This window comes from Vombatus ursinus, unplaced genomic scaffold (genome assembly GCF_900497805.2).
Source record: "Vombatus ursinus unplaced genomic scaffold, bare-nosed wombat genome assembly UNPS02014798.1, whole genome shotgun sequence".
Classification (NCBI taxonomy): Eukaryota; Metazoa; Chordata; class Mammalia; order Diprotodontia; family Vombatidae; genus Vombatus; species Vombatus ursinus.
In genome coordinates this window covers 7,313,304-7,335,736 of record NW_020954576.1, presented here as the reverse complement: position 1 = coordinate 7,335,736, position 22,433 = coordinate 7,313,304, and the positions used below count along the sequence as shown (strand labels likewise).

Sequence of the window (22,433 nt, the reverse complement as noted above, 5' to 3'; positions counted from 1 at the left end):
CGGAGGTCACAGACTGTTCCTACTGACCTTCCAAGTTGTCTTCGGCATTTGTGGGATGAGAAGTCTGGAAACCACCACAGCTGCCCGTGATTCAGTCCTCTGAGGGCTGCTCCAGGTTCACTGAAGCCTGTTTTTCCTACACACCCATGCTGAACTGTGTTCCTCTCCCAGCCCAGTGGGATAGATCTTCCCAATCAACCATCCAGGTTGTCTTGGGCTGGAAATTTGTTTCACTCTGTCTTTTTGTGGGTTCTGCTACTTTAGAATTTGTTTAGAGCCATTGTGTACAGGTATTTGGAGAGGTTTGGGGGAGAGCTCAAGCAAGTCACTGCTTTTACTCAGCCATCTTGGCTCCACCAAACTCTAGTATCTGTGCCAAAAAAAACCCATAGATAGTGTCGTCCATGGGGTCACAAAGTCAGACACAATTAAATTAAATTAAAAATTCCAAGTCCTTAGGTCTTTTATTTTTGTGCTAACAGTTTTGTGGTTATATTCTTATAGATTTTATCCATGTCTGGTTAGGCAAACTCCCAGATATTTATGCACTTTGTTGTTATTTTAAATGAAATTCTCTATAGTATTATTCCCATAATTATTAGTACTATACAAAAATACTGATGGTTTTATTTTGGTTATTTATTTTTATGTTACTACACTAAAGATATTCTTTGTCTTTTTATTTTATTTTATTTTAGTTTTTGCTGATTCTTTAGGGTTTTTAAGTAAACCATTATGTCATCTTCAAATAAAGATGATCTTGCCTCTTCTTTTCCCATGTTTATGCCCTTAAGCTATTTTCTTTTCTAATTCCTAGGTTAGCATTTCTAATATCTCTAATTTCTAGTATCTCAATTAAGAGTGGAAGTAGTGATATCCTTGCTTTACCCTTAATCTTTTAGGAAAAGCTTCCTGTGTTTCTCCATTACAAATAATACTGAATCTTGGTTTTAGATAAATGTTTTGAACACTTTAAGAAAATATCTTTCCATTCTGAAAGATTTTGCTGTTTTTAATACATTATGTCAAAGGTTTTTCTGCATTTTTTGATATAAATGGGGATTTTAATTTCATTGTTAAGATTAAGTATTTATTTTTTCTAATATTGAATTGTCTTTGCACAACTTGACTATAATGAATGATTTTGGGAACAGGTTGCTTAGTATTTGCTAATATTTTATTTTAAAACTTTGCATGAATATTCATTAGTAATTGCTCCTCATAGTTCCCTTCCCTTTTCATCCCTCCTCATTTGTTTATTAGAACCATGTTTATCTCATAAATAAAATTTAGTAGAATGACTTCTTTCTCTGTTTTTAAAAGGTTTCTCTAACATAGGGATTGTTTTTCCTTTGAATGTACATTTTCCCCTACTGTAAGATATTTTTGTCTGATATTCCTTGATGGGATTAGCTAAAAGATATTTTCTTTTTGATCTCTCAGTGTTCTACAAATAAGGTGGTTCTTTCAAAGGACAATATAGCCTTATCTTTCCCCTTAAAAGCCCACCCTTGAAATTGCATGCTGAAGGCTCTATTCATATCTTATTTTCTGAGGAAGAGTATACCCAGGTTCAAATTCCACCTCAGATCCTTTTTCTTTTTTTGACTCTAAGCAAGTCACTTAAGTCACTTTCTCAATTTTCTTATCTGTAAAATGAAAGGGTTCTGACTCATTGGCCTCTAAGGATGTTTACAACTCTAAATCTTTAATCTTTTGATTTTATAACACTGAAGCTACTTCTTTTCAGACTGAGTATATTCAGCTTTGTATCTTTGTATTCTACAGAGATACCTCCCTTTCTCCAGTATTTTGGGGTATGGTGTGTTTCTTTTGCTTTTTGGTAATTCATAGATTCATAATCTGATTGATTTAGAACTTGAAGAAAACATTTAGTCATCTAGTCCAACATCCTTTGTTACAAAAAAAAAAAATAAAACACAGACTTGGAGAGTTTGAGACTTGCCCAGGATCACATACATAGTAGTGGCAGAACCCAGGTTTGAATACAGCTCAGTGACTCCAGGTCCATTATGCTTTCTACTATCCCATACTGCTTCTATCGTATTCCAGGGTTTTCTTTAATTCCTTGTCAATAATAGTACTGGGTGATTTGCATGATTGTTTCTGGATGTATTAATTGCTTCTTCATGGCTACTTGCAAAATTATTTGATGTTAAAATGGAACATTTCTGGGTGAGTTATATTTGGGCTCTTTTTGGATAGTATTGCATGGATTTTATTAATTTGTGCTTTGCCTGTTGTTTCCAATATTCTGGGTACTTTGAAAAATGATTTCCTTAAATAAGATGTTCAGTCTTTTAGGTTCATTGTGTTTTTCTGGAAAACCAGTAATTTGAAAATGTCTCACCAGCTCTGTCTTCAAAGTTGCATCTATAGTTCCCCAGGTGGATATCTCAGTCTTCCTTGTTTTTTGTCATTTGATCATAAACTACTGAAATATTGATTTTTTGAAATTTTTTTCATTTCTTTTTTTTGCATTTCCAATTCTATCATTCTATTTTTAGAGAGAACATGATTTATTCTAAACAGTTAATTCTCTTGTTTGTTATTTTGAATTAATCTGTAAGAACTCTAATTTTCAATTTTCTGTCTTACATTCCTTTACTGAGTTTTTATTACCACGTTTTTATTATTCTTTTTTTCTTGAGATTCTTCCTCACTTAAAAAATATATAAACTTTTATTGTTTTGAGGCCTCATTTTTGTTTGCTTACTTCTTCAGTTTCTCTACTTGCTTTTCTATGAGGCTTTCCTTGGGAGGAATTCTTTTGTTTTTATTTTTCTGCTGTTATTGTGGGTTTAAAAAAGGTTCAGTGTACTTTTTTTTTAATGATGAAAGGGACATGGACATAGATTCAGTCACTCACTCAACCTCCTTTCTGCCTTTTATCAATTTATCTTTAGATCACCTATACCTTTTAGATTCTAAAGAGATTATGTAAAGAAATTAAATTTTTTTTCCATTGGAAATATTCATCTAACAAATATTTATTGTAAGATACCATTCTGTGTATAATAGGGAAATACATAGAAGAATGAGGCACAACCCCTTCTCTTTAGCTTTTATGATATACTAGGGGAGATAAGATATATATTCACATAACTGTGATATAAATCATAAAAATGCATTAAGAGATACAAGCCAAGTACTGAATGATTTTCAAGTATTCAGAGATTACCTGGAAGGCAGCATGGTACAAAGGAACAAAAATGTTGGCTATGGAGTCAGAGCACCTAGGCAGCTATTTGGAACTATGGAAAAAGCACTGAACTTGTAGTCCAGAAAATACAAGCTTCAAATCTGGGCTGAAACACTTTGTAGTTGCATAAACCTGGGAAAATCACTAAATTTTGTTGACTTCAATTTCCACATTTGTAAAATGGGGGTAATACTAGCACCTACCTCCTATGGTTGTTGTAGGAATAAAATGAGTTTTTTGTAAAATACTTTGTGAATTATAAGGTGCAATGTAAATAGCAGATAATAATTATAATTATTAAATCTAACTCTACAACTTATTACATGTGTTACCTTGGACAAATCACTCCATCTTTTTGGGCCTCAGTTTTCCCACCTATAAGATGAATATGATGAATTAAATTACTTTTAAGGCCCCATTTTGCTTTAAATTTACAACCTCTGGCAGATAAGTGATTAAATGTGATTTGGTGCAAATACTATTACTGCTTCATTGATCATATTATGAATAAACCTGTTACCATCTCTAGTTAGAGATTCACATTTTTAAGAAGAACAAGCAAAAACCAAATCTTTGAGCCATGTGCTGATAATCAGAAGCCTCAGGCACTTGGCCTGTCTTTGCCAATTGTTGACTGACCTTGGTTAAATCATTTCATCACCATTTTTCTCAACAGTAAAATAATGGGGTGAGATGAGATGCTCTTTAAAGTGCTTTCCTGCTGTAACATTCTGTGATGACCAGGCTTCCTATTCTGTTACTGGAAGATCCTTTAGAGCGTTTCACAGTCTGGTTCTAGTTGATCTTTCCAACATATTTCACGTTATTCCCCTTCGTATATCCTATGTTTCAGCCTACTCATTGCTCCCTGAATTCAGTGTTTCAGCTTTTCATTCCATGCCTTTGACCAAGCTATACCCCTGTGTCTGGAATGCACCTTTTCCTCACTCACAAATCTTACAGTAGAATGTCTAGCTTCCTTTAAGATTTATTTCAGATGCCACCTCCTATAGGAAGTCTTTTCTCAATCCCTTAGCTGTTAGTTCTCTTAAAATATTTTTCTCTAATTTTGTAAATGTTATATCTCCTAGTAGAAAAGTAAGTTCTTGAGGGCAAGGATTTCTGGTTTTGTTTCTTTCTTTATAGCCCAGGACCCAACATGATTCTGTTTACAGAGTAGTGGTCACTTACTAAGTTCTTATTGAATTGAATTGAAAGAAGGTTTCTTTTATACTTATAAATTCCAAAACTACTAATTTTGGAAGTGAAGGACATGTTTTAGCTTAAATCCCATCATGCATGGATACTTGGTGCTGAGGATTTAGAATCTGGGGATTTGACCTTGCAAGAAAAATAGGAGCAGAAAATATTCATAGAACAGAGATGTTACCTATGATAAAGTGATGGGTGACAGCCCTCAGATCTTAAATCTATTTGTAAGAGTTACTATCCTGGAGTTAGGTGCCCCAGGGACCAAAATAAGATCAGATGTAAGGATGAACTCATACTGATCTGCTCAAGGCTCTGACCAGCCATAATAAAACAGGAAAATCTGTCTTGCTGTAGCTGTGAAACTAAATCAAATGTCTTTGATGGAGAAAATATACTTCTTTAAGAAAAGATTGCAATGTTTTGAGCTTTCTTTCACTTAAACTGTGGAGAAAGCTTATTTCAGTAGCCCAAGCATTTAAAGAATGTGCAAACCCTTTAGGAAAAGTTACAGTGTTTAATTATAATAACTCACGTATGAACTTGTAAATGACAGAATTGGTTTTCTTTCTTTTTCTCAAGGGCATAATATTTCAGTGGCAAAAGAAGTAATAAGGCTAAAATAATGTATTTTCATGGTTTCTCTTGCATTAGGGTATTACTGAAAACATAACATGGAAGCACTGTAATTAAGGGGTTTTTTTTAACCTCATTTTCTATGAAATCTGAAACATTGTTGGGCCTGAGAAAACAAGTTTAGCATATAAGTGTTCATTCTTGTCCATTTTTTTAATAGTTACCCTATAAGAAAATCAAGTTTGGTATTTGTTTCAGAATTCAGAGTTGCAGACTTATTCATTTCCACCATTCAATGTGTGTTGAGTAAGTACAATATTAATCTTGAATTTACATAGAACATACATGCATAATTCTCATAAGTAATAGACATATATGTGTCTATACAGTCTATATATAAGCCTTAATTGCTTAAAACTGCAACCAAGACTTTTGGAACACCCTGTATATAAAGGGTGGTGGCAGAACCTTTTGCACTGGGGATCAGAATATCTCTTGTAAAATGCCAAGTCTTATCAATTTTACCTCTACAAAATATCTCCCATATATCCCTTCCCCTCAATGCATACAGTTACCACCCTAGTTCAGGCCCTCGTCACCTCCTGCCTGGACTATTGTAATGGCTTTCTAATTGGTCTCACTGCCTCAAGTCTCCCCTTTCTGCAATCCATCCTTCATTCAGTTGCCATATTGATTTTCCTAAAGCAAGGTTTTGACTATATCACTCACCTGCTCCTGAAGCTTCAGGGCATATAAGTGCTTCTTGCTTTTAAGATCAGATACAAATTCCTCTAGCATCTAAAGCCTTTCATAATTTAGGTCAGCCTATCACTCTAGACAGATTTCACATAACTCCCCTTCATGCCTCACACACTATATATTCCAAACAAATGTATTACTTGCTACTCCCCACAGACACAACATTCTCTATAGCATCTGTTACTTTAAAATGCCTAGAATTATCTCCTTTATCACCTATTCCTCGTAGTACTCCAAAATCCCTTCAAGTCTCAGCTAAAATGCATCTTCCTCTCAGAAGCTTCTCCTGATTACCCCGTTATTACGCCACCTTCCATTCCATTATATTTATTTTTTTAATTAACCACCAGATGGCGCTGATAGCCATTCACTGGGGAGTTCCGTGTCTACCCCCAAAGTGTACACACTTGGCTGGGGCCAAAAGGCAGGGGAGTCATACTTTTTGTGCTTCCCAGAGATGGGAAAGTATGGCTGAAACAGTAACCTTCTTTCCTCAGCTTTGCCTATCTCTATGTAGCAGCACAGACTCATTTTCAATTAAGTTTATGCTTTCTATGGTTCCCAGAGATGCAATGACCTTTCCTCAGCTTTGCCCATCTCTGTGAGACAACGCAGACTCATTGTCTAGGGATGTGTGGATTTGCAGAACTTTGCTCTGAACCCCTACTCACTGGCCAACAAGTCCCTCCTCTGCGTTGGCTTTCTGTCTTTTACTGAGAAGTAATCATATGACCTTGACATAATGGTGTCAACTTTACACAGAAAAGGATAAGAATATTTGGATACTGCATACAATGTTTACACTTAGCATCCAATCAATAAGCAAATAAATAGCCTATCATGACTAGATAATACAATGCATAATAAACATATCAAACATCTCCCAAATGGCTACAAGCCTGACATTCTCCCGAATACTAGAAATCTCCTAAGATATAGGAACAATCTGGACCCAGGAGTTTTCGGCATGTATAGGTTGAGTTTGTTTTTAGTTATCTACTGACACTCTTTTTTGAGCAGGCAAAATAGAGCCCAAAGCACAACTCATTACATAAAGACAGAAACTCTGCTGGAGGGGAGGATTCTGAACCTAGGAGTCAAAGCACAGGAGATTTGACTAAGGATCCAGGTAGGCTTGGAATTTCTACTCAGCCCAGGGCAGTGTGAACCAGAACTGGTGCTTTCCCTATTCTAAGCTGTGGAATCATTGGCAAGGAGCTCCAGCTTCTTCTGGTCACAGCTAACCCTTCATGGAGCTAGGTGAGTGGATTCTGCAGCTAGCTCAGCAAGGAGTATTATTATTCCATTATACAGATAAGAGGTAGCCTAGAATTAAATGACCCACCCAGGTTTTCACAATCTTTAAGCAGCAGAACCTTGGATAACACCCAGGTCTCCTGAATCAAATTCTCTACACTATACCTCATTGCCCCTCAGCTCAACCCTTTTAGAACTATGTTCTAAGGAATCCTTTACCAGTGGAAGATGGATCTGACTTCTTTGACCTTGGCCCAGAAAGCAGGACTGAGACCAGTCTTTGAAAGTTATATGCAGATAGATTTCAGCTCAACAAAGAAATTTCCTATTCCAGCTGTTTGAAGAAAAAAAAAAAGAAAAAGGAATGCAACAATGCTTTGTCAGTTCTCACAGGAGGTCATAAAATAAGAGTTGGATTGTATTTGTCAAATGGGTTAAGAATGTTGGGCTGAATAAGAAGAAACAGCCTAGGGACAATATAAAGTCTTACACTTGAGCTGAAGGAATGAACAGCACAAGCATGGGAAAGTATGGCTGGACAGTAGGAAACTTGAAAAATTCAGAGAATTTTAATAGACTGAAAGAGTCAATACCATAAGCTAGCATGGTGGGCATGCTGGCACACCCTTTAGCAATGCACACTTCCTTTGAGGGGAGGTAGAGGACCAGTGAGGTAATGTCTACCTTACAAGGAGCAGACTGGCATTCCAAGAACATTCTCTATTCATAGTTATGGTCAAGACTAATTATGGTCATTTTTTTATCTTAGCTTAAATTAAGAGGTAAAGAGTATCTTAGACTGGGGAAATGGCAGTCCCACTATACTGTCCTCTGGTCAGACAATATCTTGTATATGGTTTTAGTTTTAATGTTTTAGGAATGACATTGATGATCTGGAGAGTATTTAGAAGAGGTTACCCAAGATGTGAGGAGACTCGAGATTATGATATATGAAACTCTGTCAAAGGAATGGGGGTTGTTTAGCCTGGAGAAGAGAACACTTAAGGGGGTACAAGATAATTTACTTAAAATATTTGGAAGGCTGCTAGGTGGCAAAATGGATAGAACATGGGACCTGGGGTCAGGAAGACCAGTCTGAACTCAAATACTTACTAGCCATGTGACCCTGGGCAAATCACTTAACCACTGCCTGCCTCAGTTTCCTCATCTGTAAAGTGGGGATGATAATAATAATAATAATAATAATAATGTCTTGCAGGGTTGTTGTGAGGGTAAAATGAGACTTTGTAAAATACTTTGCAAACCTTAAAGCACTGTAGGTGGTAGTTATAATTATGCCAAGGAAGGATTAGAGTTAGTTCTGCCTGACCTCAGAGAGTGGAACTGGGAGTAATGGCTAAAGTTGCAGAGATGGGTTTCAGCTTGAGGTAATGAAAAACTTCCCAACTGTTAGAGCTATACCAAATTGGATTGTGGTGTCTCTGGAGGTAGTGAGTTTTACCCTCACTAGAAATTTGCAGACAAATTAGGGATGCTTATTTGTTGAGTGTGGTGGAAACAAGATTCTTAGTCAATTATGTGTTGGACCAGATGACCTCTGAGTTCCTTCCAATTTGGAGATTCTGTGATTCTGTAGTATTATAGCAGGAATTCATGTTTCAGGCATGGGTTAGAGTAAATGCCCACTGAGGTCCTACTAATTGATTCTGTAATTCATTCTTCAGAACACTACACACACACACACACACACACACACACGTCTATTTTCATATACAGTTTAAAACAAATTGTTCTCTCAGCTTGCATTTTCTTATCTAGAATTCAACAAACCTACTTTTTACATTAATCAGTAGGGTATGTGGTTGCTTTTATATTACATTTAGATACTAACGGTCATCACCGTAATTTTTCCCACAGTGCCGGAGGCTGTCAGATAAAGTTGAATTGTGTATTATAACTGGATCGAAGGCTCAGTTCTTCTAGTAGCTGCTGAATGCAGGTGCTATTAAAAAAAAAAAAACAAGGAACATTTCAGTAACTCAGGAGGTAGTTCCCAGTTCTCTGTCAGTTTTGATTTTGGGGTTGTTTTTTAATCTCTTCAAAAAGCCTGTGTTATGCTACTTGGCTACTTTTCACCTATCATCTTGCTTTTGCTTCTAGGCAGAAGACTGACTGTCATTTCTTGACAGATTCAGAGCCTTAATCATCCTTGATATAGGTTATTGTGATAGTGTTTAAATTCAATTCTATCTGAATACACTCTAGTGAAGAATCTTCCTATCCCCTTTAAAAGAATAAGAGTTGTATATAAAACCAAACCTTCCCTTAAGAAGGTCAATGATATGATTTCATCTAAGTGAGAGGTCCCTTCAGCAATGCAGATCACAGCCTGATAACCTGCATTAGTTCTGAAAAGTCAGTGAGTTGGGCACACAACTAGTTAGAATCAGAGAAAGGATATAAGCCCAGTTTTTCTTGACTCCAGGCCCATCACTCCATATACCTCACTGACTCTCTTCTCTTAAGCACCTGTGGTAAAATGACAATCAAGACGCAGCTAAGTGGTGCAGTGGATAGAGCACCAACCCTGAAGTCAAGCGAACCTGAGTTCAAATCCATCATTAGACCAAACATTTGACACTTACTAGCTGTGTGACCCTGGGCAAATCACTTAACCCCAATTGTCTAAAAAATAATAATAGTAGTAAAATGACAATCAAGAGAGTCTAATAGGACTTAATAATAAGGCTGTTTAGCTTTGTCTTTGTACCCAAGCACTTAGCACACACCTGACACGTACTAGATGCTTAATAAATGTTTATTGATTAATAGTTGTTTGATACTGTGCAGGAGCTGCCTGGGCACATGTATTCCTCCAGTCATTTTCCACTCTGAATTACCATTTACTTTTCCCTTCCACCTCTGTCTCTAAGACCGTAATTAAATGAACTATCCTTTTGCTTTTGCAAAGAGTTTATCAGTGGACTGCTCTGTTGTTCTACCATTAATTCTTGCAATTTCCCAAACCAAAATTCCCTTCCCTGGATACCATTCACCTTTGTGTATTTTCTCCCTCAATTAGAATGTAATCTTCGTAAGGGTAGAGATTGTTTCACTCTCATATTTGTATCTCCAGCACTTTCCCTAGTATTTGGCACAAAGTAAGCTCTTTAAAAATGCATTTTCTTTCATTCATAATTGAAAATTTTGTGAAGAGTAGAATTTCATTTTAACTTTGGAACTTTTGTTCATTCAGTGAGTGTTTGTTAATTCCTCCTTTGTACCAAATACTTAACTAACTGATGGAAATACAAAGAAATAACTAAACATCTACACTCCACAAGGAGCTTACACTAGGAAGGAAAGGGTGACTTATACAAATATTACTAGAAGCCTTTACTTTGTTTGAAATTCATTGCATTAGGATTACTTGGCTGGATCAGCTGCAATTTTTATGAGAACCTTGTGTTTTTTTTTTTAATTAATATTAGTAAGTAAATCCTGGTTGACTTTAAATAACATAATTCCCCTCCTCTCAAATCAGTCTTCTCTCTACTCATGGGGGAAAATTAAAAAAAAAAATTAAAAGCTAATTCAGCAGCTTTCAAAAATCAGGATGTAAAACTTGACTGCCCCCATCTAAATAGCCCCAATCTGTCAATCTGCTTTGAGGAGTCCTTGGAAATTTATTTTCAGTTCAAAAGGATTTCTAATATAAATGTGCAGCAGGTTGGCCTACCTTTCTCTTCCTTTAAAATTTTATTGCAGATATTTGTCCAGCATAAAGGATACTTGTCTGAACGGGTAAATGAATGTTGGTGGATCTTAGATGATACATTTTTGTAAGGAAGATGATTGTTTTTGATAAGAAGACCTATTTTAATCCTGAGGATCTCTGCCTAAATAGAAAAAGGAGAAAAATAAAATAGTATTGAAGTAAGACTGATTTATAATTGCCTCTATTTTAGAACAAAAAAAGTACATAAGTTTTGGGTTTTTTTTTTAATATACCTACGAGAACTTCTTTGGCCAATACTCATTAATTTATGAGGTGTTAAGTGCCTACTATGTGGCAGGAATTGTGTAGGTCCTGGAGATACAAAGACAAAAGACGCAAAGGCACAGTCATAGAATTAGTGGTAGAAGGGATTTTGCTTCCATCAAATCTAATCCCCTCATTTTAGAAATCAAGAAACTGAAACTCAGCAAGGTAACATGATTTCCCCATAGTCATATAGCTGTGCAGCTAGGAGGAGCAGGGGATAGAGAACTGGGCTTGGAATGAGGAGGACTCATCTTCAAGGGTTCAAATTCAGCCTCAGACGTTTACTAGCTGTGTGACCCTGGGCAACCTTAACCTTGCTTGCCTCAGTTTCCTCATCTGTAAAATGAGCTGGAGAAGGAAATGGCAAACCACTCCAGTATCTTTGCCAAGAAAAATCCCAAAATGGGCTCACAAAGAGTTAGACACGACTGAAACAACTCAACAATGACACACAGCTGGTGAATATCAGAAGAGGAATTTGAACCCATTCTGTGTCCGAGTCCAGCATTCTATCCACTATTCTACACTGCCTCTGAAGTAGCTTACATTCTAAAATATTTTTAAAAAATACTTTTATATAGCACTTTGCAATTGTAATGTGCTTTACATAAATTTGACCTGCACAACAATTTACAGGTGAAGAAATTGATGTTTAGATTAATTAATATGTTCAAGGTAATAACATTAGTAAGAGGAGGTAGGGAGTCTAAAATGTTTATAGAATGTCTAGTTGGAGATGGGAGACTGGAGGTCAGGTGAGAGGTGGGCGTGGATAAACAGACCTGTGTATTATCTGCATGGAGATGGTCATTGAATCCATAGGAGCGGATGAGGTCACTAAGTAAAATACTATAGAAGGGAAAGAGGACCCAGGACAGGACCTGAGTGGTGGAGGAATTGGAGGTCACAATGACAATAAAAGAATAGGATTTGAGATTGCAAGGCAGAGAAAGAGGTGGAAAGAAAACTGATTGTGATCAGATAAAGGAATTTCCATTTTAACATGGAAGTGGAAAATTTGTGAATGATAGCAAGATCAAGAATATGATCTATGTGTAGCTCAGGTGAGGTGAGAAATGAGTAAACTGGAAAACTGTGAAATAGAGGCAGCTAGGTGGCACAATGGACAGGGTGGCAGACCTAGAATCAGGAAGACCCGAGTTCAAATCCAGCCTCAGATACTTCCTAGCAGTGTGACCTCGGGCAAATCACATAACCCTGTTTGCCTCACTTCCTCATCTTTCAAATGAGCTAGAGAAGGAAATGCAAACCACTTTGATATCTTTGCCAAGAAAACCCCAAATATGATCAGGAAAAGTTTGAAACAACCAAACAACTCATTTTACAGATGAAGAATTAGAGGCCTTCTTGAACCCCTATATAAAATATATGCAGTACTTATGGAGGCAGCTGATATCACATACAAAGTCAACATCCATTCCTTTTAAAATGATTTACTCTTAACTCATTACATAAAAAACAATCTATTTCTAAATTTATCATGTGGGAAAATATATATTAATCACCAAACACACCCAAATATAGAATTTTTCTGTCCAACATTCTTCTTCATGGTTTTCTACCTCTTTTTCTTCTCATTTCACTTCATGTGAGTTATAATGAGTTGTTAAAATCATCTCAATTATTTGAGTTGCTTTCTTTGATAAAATTTCTATTGCATCCCTTCTATTTCTTGTGTTAATTATTGTGTTTTCCTATAATACTCTAATTCTCATGCCATTAATTATCTGAAATCCAACCATTCTTTTCCTGCTGTCCTATGTAAAGCAAGCAACCTTTTTTTCTTGACCCGTCCATTTTATTTTACTTCTTCCATGGGATCTCAACCACAAAATTCTGGTGAATTGGGTAGGAGGCATTTCTCCTTTTTGTTGCATGGGACACTGAGGCCCAGATTTCTGAAGTAGAGTGTCAATTTTTACACCATTAATGACAAGGCTACTCAGGTCATTCATTTGTAAAGGTCAGGGTTTCTAGTCCTGCTCAAATTATTCTAATTACAGAAGGTCCAGATAGTTGGATTGACTCAATCAATCAAGCAATGGTATAAACTAAATGTGAACAAGCCCTGAACCAATGGAAGGGGTGAGGAAATTTGATCATTGGATGAAGACAGATGATTCCTCACGGGAAATGTCTTATGTTTGACTGGAAAAAAAAATCAAACAAGCTTCTGGGCCTCTGTATAAGACAGCAAGCCAGTCAGAAATCAAGCTTTCTAGTAGTCATTCAGTTGAATGGTAAAGGATCCTGTGGTGAAGGACCCCTGAGAGGGAATTGCCCTTGTGGGAGGAAGAGAGTTTCTTTTCTTCCACTGCTACTGATTAATCAGGTAATGACTTTATGAACTTGGAAAGATTAGAATATCTGGAATTGCAATCAGAGTTGATAGAAGAGGCTACTGCCCACATCTGCAGTGAAAACTTAGAGGAAAGGAAGTGGGAGAATCACTAAATGGCCTTCTCAGGGAGTTTAGCCAATAGGATGTGTATAGGAATATAGGAAGTGAAGATGGATGGATTAAATGAAGGTTTTTTTAAGGATGGGATTTACAAATGTTTCTAGATCAACCTATTCACAGAATTACAGAGATGGAATATGTTCAAGAGAAAGGATTTTTAGTTATTTTGGAATCTAGGCTCTCCAATTACTATCTCTATATAAGCCTAGTTATTTCAACTCTGTGTGCATCAATTTTCTAATTATAAAATGTGACAGTGGAATAGAACGTGAACTCCAAGATCCATTCCAATTTTAAATATGTATAATGGGTGGCTGTTGAGAAGACATCAGCATGTTCAGCTAATACAATTTCCCATGTGGAAGAGATTGGGGAATCTGTTGCCAAAGAGGCATGATGACATGCTTTTTCTGAATGCAGCCCATTTTTGGCCATGCAGCCAATTAAAAAGGCTCCTCTTCATTATATAGCTAGCAGACTAGAACTAGTTACAGAATATCTGCATAGATCCCAAATCAGGGAACAAGGCACTTTCATTACATGTTGTCATACCTTTCCAGAAGCAGACTCTCCATCCTCTTCCATGTGAATGATTGCTTTATTTGAGCACACAGAGGTTCCACTCACTAGCCCTCTTTTATATTTATTATGCTATGGTCCTCTAATCTCAGGGGTTAGCCAGTCCAGTTTGCACCTGAATAGAAATTCTCTCTATAGCATCTTTAGAAAGTAGTCACTCAGCCTTCCCTTGAAGAACTCTGTTAAAACCTCCTGAAGCAGTCTTTTAGGACAGCTTTGGAATACTTTTGGGCTCTCATTGTTAGGAAGTTTTTCTTTATATTAAATTAAAATCGAATTCTTTTCAACATCTAGAGATTAAAAATCTAGTTATGCCTCCTCTTTCCCTACCAGTTTCAAATAGCATAACTCATTCACATGGGTGTTTTGAAATTAATAATCTTAATAAATATTTGTTAAACACCTACTATGTTTAAGGCACTACAGTAGGTTCTGGAGAAGCAAAGACAAAAACAAAACAAAGCAAAAGCCAGTCCTCACCCTTAAAGAGCTTATATTCTTCCGGGAGAATGTATTATTTATACAAGTAAGTAAAGGCAAAAGATATACAAAAATAATATAAAACATTTTCAAGATAGAATGCTAATAGTTAACATTAGTTATTAAAGGCCTCACACAGGAGGTGGTACCCTGAGCTTGCTTTGAAGGAAGCTTGGGATTCTATGAGATGAAAGTGAAGAGAGAAACATATTCTGGACAGTGCAGGTGGGGGAAGGGGAGGGCTACTTGTGTAGAGAAACTAAGGTATGAGATGGAATACCATATATGGGGACCAACAAGCGGGCCAGCTTGTCTGGATGAGAAGAGGATTGATATAATTAAGACTGAAAAGGGAAGAACGGATCAGACGGTGGAGTGCTTTAAATGCTGGGCTAAGGATTTTGTATTTTATCCTAGGGACAGAAGGAAACAATTAAATATTTGGTGTGAAGGAAGGGTGAAAGGAATTATGATATAGATCCACATTCTAGGAATTTCAGTTTGTCATGTGGATGGAGAATGGATTGAGGAGGGAAGAGATTATAGGCAAAGTGATCGATCAAGAGGTTATTCTAACAGTCCAGGGAAGAGGGAACAAGAATTTGAACTGTGATATTGGCTATAAGGGAGGCAGCTAGGTGGTGCAGTGAATAGAGCACTGGGTCTGGAGTCAGGAAGATTTGAGTCCCATCTAGCTTCTGACACTTGCTAGCTGTAATACCTTGGGCAAGTCACTTAACCCTTATTTGCCTGAGTTCCTCATCTGTAAGAGAGGGACTCATCAGAGAAGGAAATGGCAAACCACTCCAGTGTCTTTACCAAGAAAATCCCATGGACAACATCCATGGAGTCATGGAGAGTCCTATGCAACTGAACTACTAAACAATAACAGCAGTGGCTATAAGATGCAAGAACTCTTGTGGACATAGAATTGATAAGATTTAGGAACTCGTTGGATATGGAGGCTGAGGGACTTTGAGAAATCAGGAATACCGCCAGAACTGCAAACTTGGAAAAAGTGGGGAAATGGTGGTGCCATTAATAGATCTGGGGAAAGTTGAAGAAAAGATACATTGGAGGGAAATATAATGAGTCTATTATGGACATGCTGAGTTTGAGTTGCCTATGGAACATCCGGGGGAGACATTTCATGCTACAGAACTGGAATTCAGGGGCAGCTAGGTGGCACAGTGGATAGAGCACTGGCCCTGAAGTCAAGAGGACCTGAGTTCAAATCTGGCCTCAGACCAAACACTTGACACTTACTAGCTGTGTGACCTTGGGCAAGTCACTTAACCCCAATTGCCTTAAAAAAAAAACTGGAATTCAGTGGAGTGATTAAGGCTAGATATTTAGATTTGGATGTCACCTGAAAAGAAATGAACTCTTGGGAGCTGATGAGATAAGCAAGGGAAAGAATGTTGAAAGAGAAGAGGACCCAGGTCAGAGTCCTCGGGCAACACCCACATTTAGTGGGTGGGAGTAAGAGGATGACCCAGCAAAGGAAACTAAGGAAGAGTGGTCAGAGAGGTAAGAGTAGAACCAAGAGATAGAACAGTGTCACAGACACCAAAGAAAGACTATTCAGGAAGGAGGCGCATCTCCTCCATTGTTTTTTTGTGACACTACTCTATCGTGGCTCTCTTCCTGCCCAACAGATTGATCCTTCTCAGGCAGATTTACCATCAGTATCTTGGTCCCTATGCATGGGTAAGCAGCAAGACTCTGTCCTAGGCACTTTCATCTGTCTTCTTTCCACTCTCTCTCTCTTAGTGATCTCATCAGTTCACATGAATTCAGTTTGTTTCTCTGCTCTGTAGAAGACTTCTAAATTGACACAATCTGACTCCATCTCTCTTCTGAGTTACAGTCTTGTTTCTACAACTGCTCACTTAATACATTGTCCCGCTGGCATCTCAAACTCAACATGTCCAAAATAGAATTTATCTTTCCTCCTAAATCTACCCTTCCTCCTAACTTTTTTTTTGTAATGAGCACTACCATTCTCCCAATCATCTAGGTTTCCAACCTAGGAGTCACCCTCAAATCTTAATTCTTACAAATCCACCAGATCCAATCAGTTGCCAAATCTTGTCATTTGCACATCTTCACATCTCTGGTATCTGTCCTCTTCTCTCACTCTATTCATATTCTTATCCCTTCTCAATTGGACTATTGGAATAGCTCCTAACTGGTCTCTTGGCTTCTATTATCTCTCATCTCCACTCTGTCCTCAACGTCGCAGCCAAACTGCTATTCCTAAAGTTCAGGTCTTACCATATCAGTCCTCTCCTCAGGAAGCTCTAATGCCTCCCCATCACCTTTGGAGTAAAATGCAAACTCTTTTTTTGTCCTTTAAAGAACCCCACAATCTAATTCCGACCTACGTGTTATAATTTAAATGGGGCCAAAGTAAACATTGCCCAAATGATGCCATGTTGGTGGATGAGCAGCTCATTGAGTGATTGTTACACATGTCTTATGTCTGTTTATCATATGTCCATTTCAATGGACAATAAGCGGAGCCCAGAAGTGTATAGGAAGGGGAGTATGAGCTGCATCATGTCTGGGAAATTGTCCTGAAATTTCAATGATGACAAGCTGCTTCCTGCAAACAGTGCCCATCTTTTTAACACCTATCAGGTCTTGATAAAGTTAAAGTTATATTGTCTAGTTGTTTATTTCTCAGGTAGCATAGCTGTATGTTAACAATTTAAAAATAGGGATAATATTGCTTGTCTTCCAACATCTTTTTTTCTTTTTTAGATGATGAGTGAGCTAACAAAGCTTCTAATATTTAGGCACTTTAATTAAACTGTTTTTATTATACTGGCCTTTATTTTCTGATCCTTTGCTCCCTATTCTTTTTTATTTCTAACGCATATAATAATCTGCAGAACTTTGAAATATTTGTGATTTTATCAGTGTGATTATATGTTTTGCTGATGATGACTATAATAGTTCCATGTTTTTTTAGTCTCCTTGAATTTCTTTAGACAAAAATAAAATCAATATCTGGAGGCCAACTTTATGAAAACAAGCCTTTCTAAACTTAGCTGGACTGGTCATTGTATGACAGACACACTGCCTGCTGCCTATTTCATAAGTTTGTGGTCTTCTTGATTCCAAGGGTGTGCTGGAGTCAGCTCAAACTGATTCACGAGAGCTGATTATTACCTTTTCACTGTGAGCATCTACAACTTGGAAACTGGCAGGTGCTACAAATCAGGGTTGGATTTATTGTTTTGCTGATTATCTAAACCAAAGAAAGTGATGGATAATATTGCAGATTAAACTTTAAAATGATAAACATTTATCAGCACAATTTAGCCTCACCTATATAAACCCAGGGTTACTTCTCCAGCATAGTGAAACATGGAGATAAGGCTTTAGTAGAATCAGAAGTTAGTAGTTTAATGCAGCATTTTAAAATTTTTTTGCTAAGGCGCAAATCTTAAATGTTCACTGTCATTCTGAATGAATGAAAAAGCATTTATTAAGAACCTATCACATTCTAGGCATTATACTAGTTGATGGGGACATAAATACCAAAGTAAAACATTCTCTGCCTTCAAGGAGCTCACATTCCATATTTGGGACTAGTAGCCCTAGAAGGGAGTTTTGATCTGGGCAGTCACAACAGTGGCGAGTAGAACCATAGGACAGTTGACTGTCACATGCTTTCTGGAAAAAGTATTCATTCTGACTCTTTTTTTTTTCTTTCTATTTATTCCTTAGAGGATAAACAGTGCTTCCTATGCATTTCTGGACTCAGCTCCCTGCTCCAACTAGCAGTAGCTACGTGGCACGGTGCAAAGCATGCCGGGTCTGGTGTCAGATAAGACCTCAGTTCAAATCTGACCTCAGACACTAACTAGTTGTGTAACTCTGGGCAAGTCACTTAACCTCTGTTTGCTTCAGTTTCCTCAATAGTAAAATGAGGTCAGTAGAAGTATCTACCTCCCAGAGTTGTTGGAGGATCAAATAACATAATATGCTTAGCACAGTGTGTGAAACATAGTAGGCACTATGTAAATGCTTATTTCTTTCCATTCCCCTTTATTAAATTGAAATCTACTTAACGCTATGTCATTGCTGTATCTGTCTTTATAGCCACAGAACCTAGCACAGTGGTTTCCATATTTATTCAATTTGAATTAAATTTGAGTTGAACCACACACACAACTTAAAATTTTTCAACTTGGTAAAAGAGATAGCATCTCAGTTGAGCAATATAGAAGGACAACTGCTAATTAGGAGGAAATACTCTTTATTAATCAGAACACCTAAAATGATCTGACTACAATACAGAAGCAGGATTAATGTTTGCTCACCTTAAGATTCATGGCCTGACCACCCACATGGAAATGACCAAATACATGAAGAATATCTATTTTCCAGATTATGACAGATAGACAGCCTATAGAAATCGTTCGTTAGTATGTATATCTAGGACAGACAATACAAATGAACAATGAGTTAATCTCAGAATTAATTAATCAAAAAGAGAAGAACAGAATTGATTGCCTTTATGAAATTACAAAGCTCCTTTAATGACTCCAGACTCCCAGAAACAAAGGCCCATCTCCTAATAACATATATTATAACATATATAATACTAATATAATAATTTATAATAGTTTTATTGTATGGCTACAAGACATAGCATACAAGTCTCCAATGGAGTCTGAATATCACATTGAGCAGTGGAGAAACCCTATGCTGCATGTGAGCAGGCTGCAACATAGAACAAACTGACAAAGATAAAAGGAGAATGGGAATAAAAAATATCATCATGGAAATGTGTAATGGAAAAAAGACGGGCTCATCACACAACCAGGAAGAAGGACAATATATAGACAGCTCAGGTGCTCCTCTGGTGTTCTTGAGATTGTAGAAGAAAGTGAGGAAGCATTCCACAATGTTGGGTGGATGCCCCATGGCAAATTGATGAGAGAACACGGATATGAGTTATACAGGTTGTACATGCATGGATGGGTGGCAATTGGCTTCATTGTCGGAAACATTCAGTGTGATAAAATCACAGATCTATTTGAGTAAGATAAATGAAGTTGTGACTTCTGTCTAGGATTCTCAATCAACATCTTTTGACCTCAAGCTATATCATGTTTATATAATATGCTCCTGCAAATAACTAATTTAGCAAATGGAGGTTCTGAGTTTGTTTGCTTTTCTTTCTTTTCCCCAGATGTTGCCCATCTGATGTGGTTTGAAAGGCTGTATGTCTGGCTTCAGTGTTTGGAGAAATACATCTTGTACCCAGCAATAATTTTGAATGCCCTCACTATTGATGCATTTTCTATTAGCAATTATAGGAGACTTGGTGGCCAGTAAGTAGATAATGGTTTAATCCCATAATAATGTAGATTGCAATTCTTTAAAACTACAATGAATTTTTCTGAGTGCCTTGAAGGATTTCAGGCTCTGCCTTAACACTAGAAAAATTGACCTTGAAAGAATGGGAACCAGTGAGTATTAGATTAATTCACTTTACTGTTGCGTAGGTGGTCATTTTGAGTGACCTGAGTCCAAATGAAGTTAGATCTGTTCTAAGTGATTTTACAAATAAATGTCAGTCAATATGAAGATCAACCCAGAAATACTTAGCCTGCGAGTCCAAATAAGATGACAGAGACATGGTATGTGTCCAGACCTCTTGAAATTCTGCTTAGGAGTTTATAAACTGTCTACTGTCATTCCATTTAGCAACTACTCTATCACTTTATTGTTGGGGGAGGGGGAAATTAATCACTGTCACTGCCTTTCTTGCATTTATCAGGTTCAGTTTTATAATTAAAAGGATAGAGCCTAGAGGCTTCATCTAGTCCAGATGATTGGGTTATTTTTTTTTTGCAAAGTATTAATAATGTACAATAGATTTATCAGTTTTGCATACTCAAATTAATTTGGAGTTTCTAAATGAAAATCCAGCTGATAACTTGTGGACTTATCATTAGACATAAGGTTAAAGTTTTTCATCACATGAGTTGTTAGCTCATATGAGAATAAAAATAATATTTCATGGGTTTTTTATTAATTTACTGCTTTGGCACAGGGGACTTTGCTCAAACAATACATGCCCCCAAAAAACATGCTATATGATATCAGATACATAATATGTAACTGCTATTCCTTCTGGAGTGGGAAAGAGCACTGGATTTGGCATCAAAAGATTGGGATTTGAATCCCAGTTTTGCTATTTAATGGCAGTGGAAAGATTGGTCAATCTCTCTGGGCCTCGGTTTTCTCATCTTTAAAATGAAGGAGTTGGAATATATAAATTCTAAGGTCCCTTCCAGCTCTAAAGCCATGATCCCATAAGATGTTTGACAAACTGGTAAAAGCCAAAGTTAATGATATTTTAACACTAGGTTGTGCTTAGCGATATCTACATAGTTCATATCTACAATAGGGGAACATTTAACTATGATGTTCTTATAATAGCTCTGTTTTTATTGGGCATTGCATTACTGTACAGTACCTTTGGGCCAGATGTCATGTTGTCCTGCCATCCCAGGATGCCTCTGCTATCCCAGGTAAAGCCTGGATAAGGAACAGCTCCAGGTTTTCATCTGTTGTGTCTTGGATTAGAATCAATTAAGTATTTTAATTGTAGATTTCTTAATATACATCTCTATATTAAAATAATTCATTCAAACCAGAGCCCCAAAAGTTCAGGCTTAGAGTTGATATTTCTCTGGATTTTTCATCGATGGTCCAAGTTGTTACAAGATTCCTGACACCCACAGGGCGTCTTTGGTCCTAGAAGTCAGACCTCTTTTTCATAAACAGAGACAGAGCCATTTACTTCATCCATCACTGCAGAGAGCATTTGGCCACCATTCCCTTCATCACTGAAGGAGCAGCCAGAGATTTTCAATAGTGCTTATTCTCTAGATTTCATACTTTGTTACTGAAGGCAACAGGAACAGAAAGAACTCACTACCTAGGGACTTAATAGTCCATGAAGGAATCCTGCTCTGTGCTATAGGTTCAATAGCAGCTGCCTTCTGAAGCAGACCTTATTTTCCCTATCTCTCCATGTAGCTAAGAGTTATTTTTCACAAGGTCAACATCCCAGCCTATACAAAGTGTTGCAAATCTGCATCTCTATAGCACAGTACAGTGGAAAGAGCACTGAATTAGAGTCAGAACTTCTAGGTTTGGGCTCTGACATAATACTACTACCTGTGCAACCTTGGGTAAGTAACTTACCCTCTCTATGCTTCTGTTCCTCATCTGTAAAACTGAAGGGGTTGGCCAATCAATGTCCTGTGAAAAGAACACTGGACGTAGAATCAGAAGAGCTTGGTTCAGAACCTACCTTTGATACTTACTCCTGGCCTTGGTCTAATTATTTAACTTTACTGGGCCTCAGTTTCCTCACCTGCAAAATGAGGTAGTTGGACTAGATGGCCTTTAAGGTTCTAGATCTATTATCTAGTTCTAGATCTATTATCCTCTGAAAGGATGGTCTCTAAGATCTCTTCCTGATGTAATATCTATAACCCTATTTATCTTTGTCAACTGACCGAGTAGAAAGCTACCTTGGGCAGAATCATTCTGAGGATGTGGTCCATGAAGCCTCAGGGTTAGTTGGGGTTAGGGAGAATAATTAACTCTAGGACTGAAATTTTTAAAAATCTGTGAAGGATTTTGAAAACCTTTTTTTTTTTAAGGCTTATCCCATGAAATGAGAGGTAACCACCAAGGAAGAAGGGCTAAATTCAAGAGGAGAAGCTCAGAAGTATAGATCTATTAAACCTTCAAGGTTATATAAGCCTTGGCCCTTCCTTTCTGTACTTTCCCAGGGAAAGAAAGCCATTTGGCTTGTAGTATAC

The 22,433-nt window shown here is 37.2% G+C and overlaps 1 protein-coding gene across 1 annotated transcript in view; it reads left to right on the top strand.

Annotated features, from left to right (window-relative positions):
- LOC114049980 (pecanex-like protein 2) overlaps positions 1 to 22,433 on the top strand; it is a 369,169-nt gene that overhangs the window by 191,309 nt on the left and 155,427 nt on the right. The window contains exon 20 of the mRNA XM_027871475.1: positions 19,781 to 19,922. Coding sequence (XP_027727276.1) covers positions 19,781 to 19,922 — 142 coding nt within the window. The remainder of the gene's footprint in view (positions 1 to 19,780; positions 19,923 to 22,433) is intronic.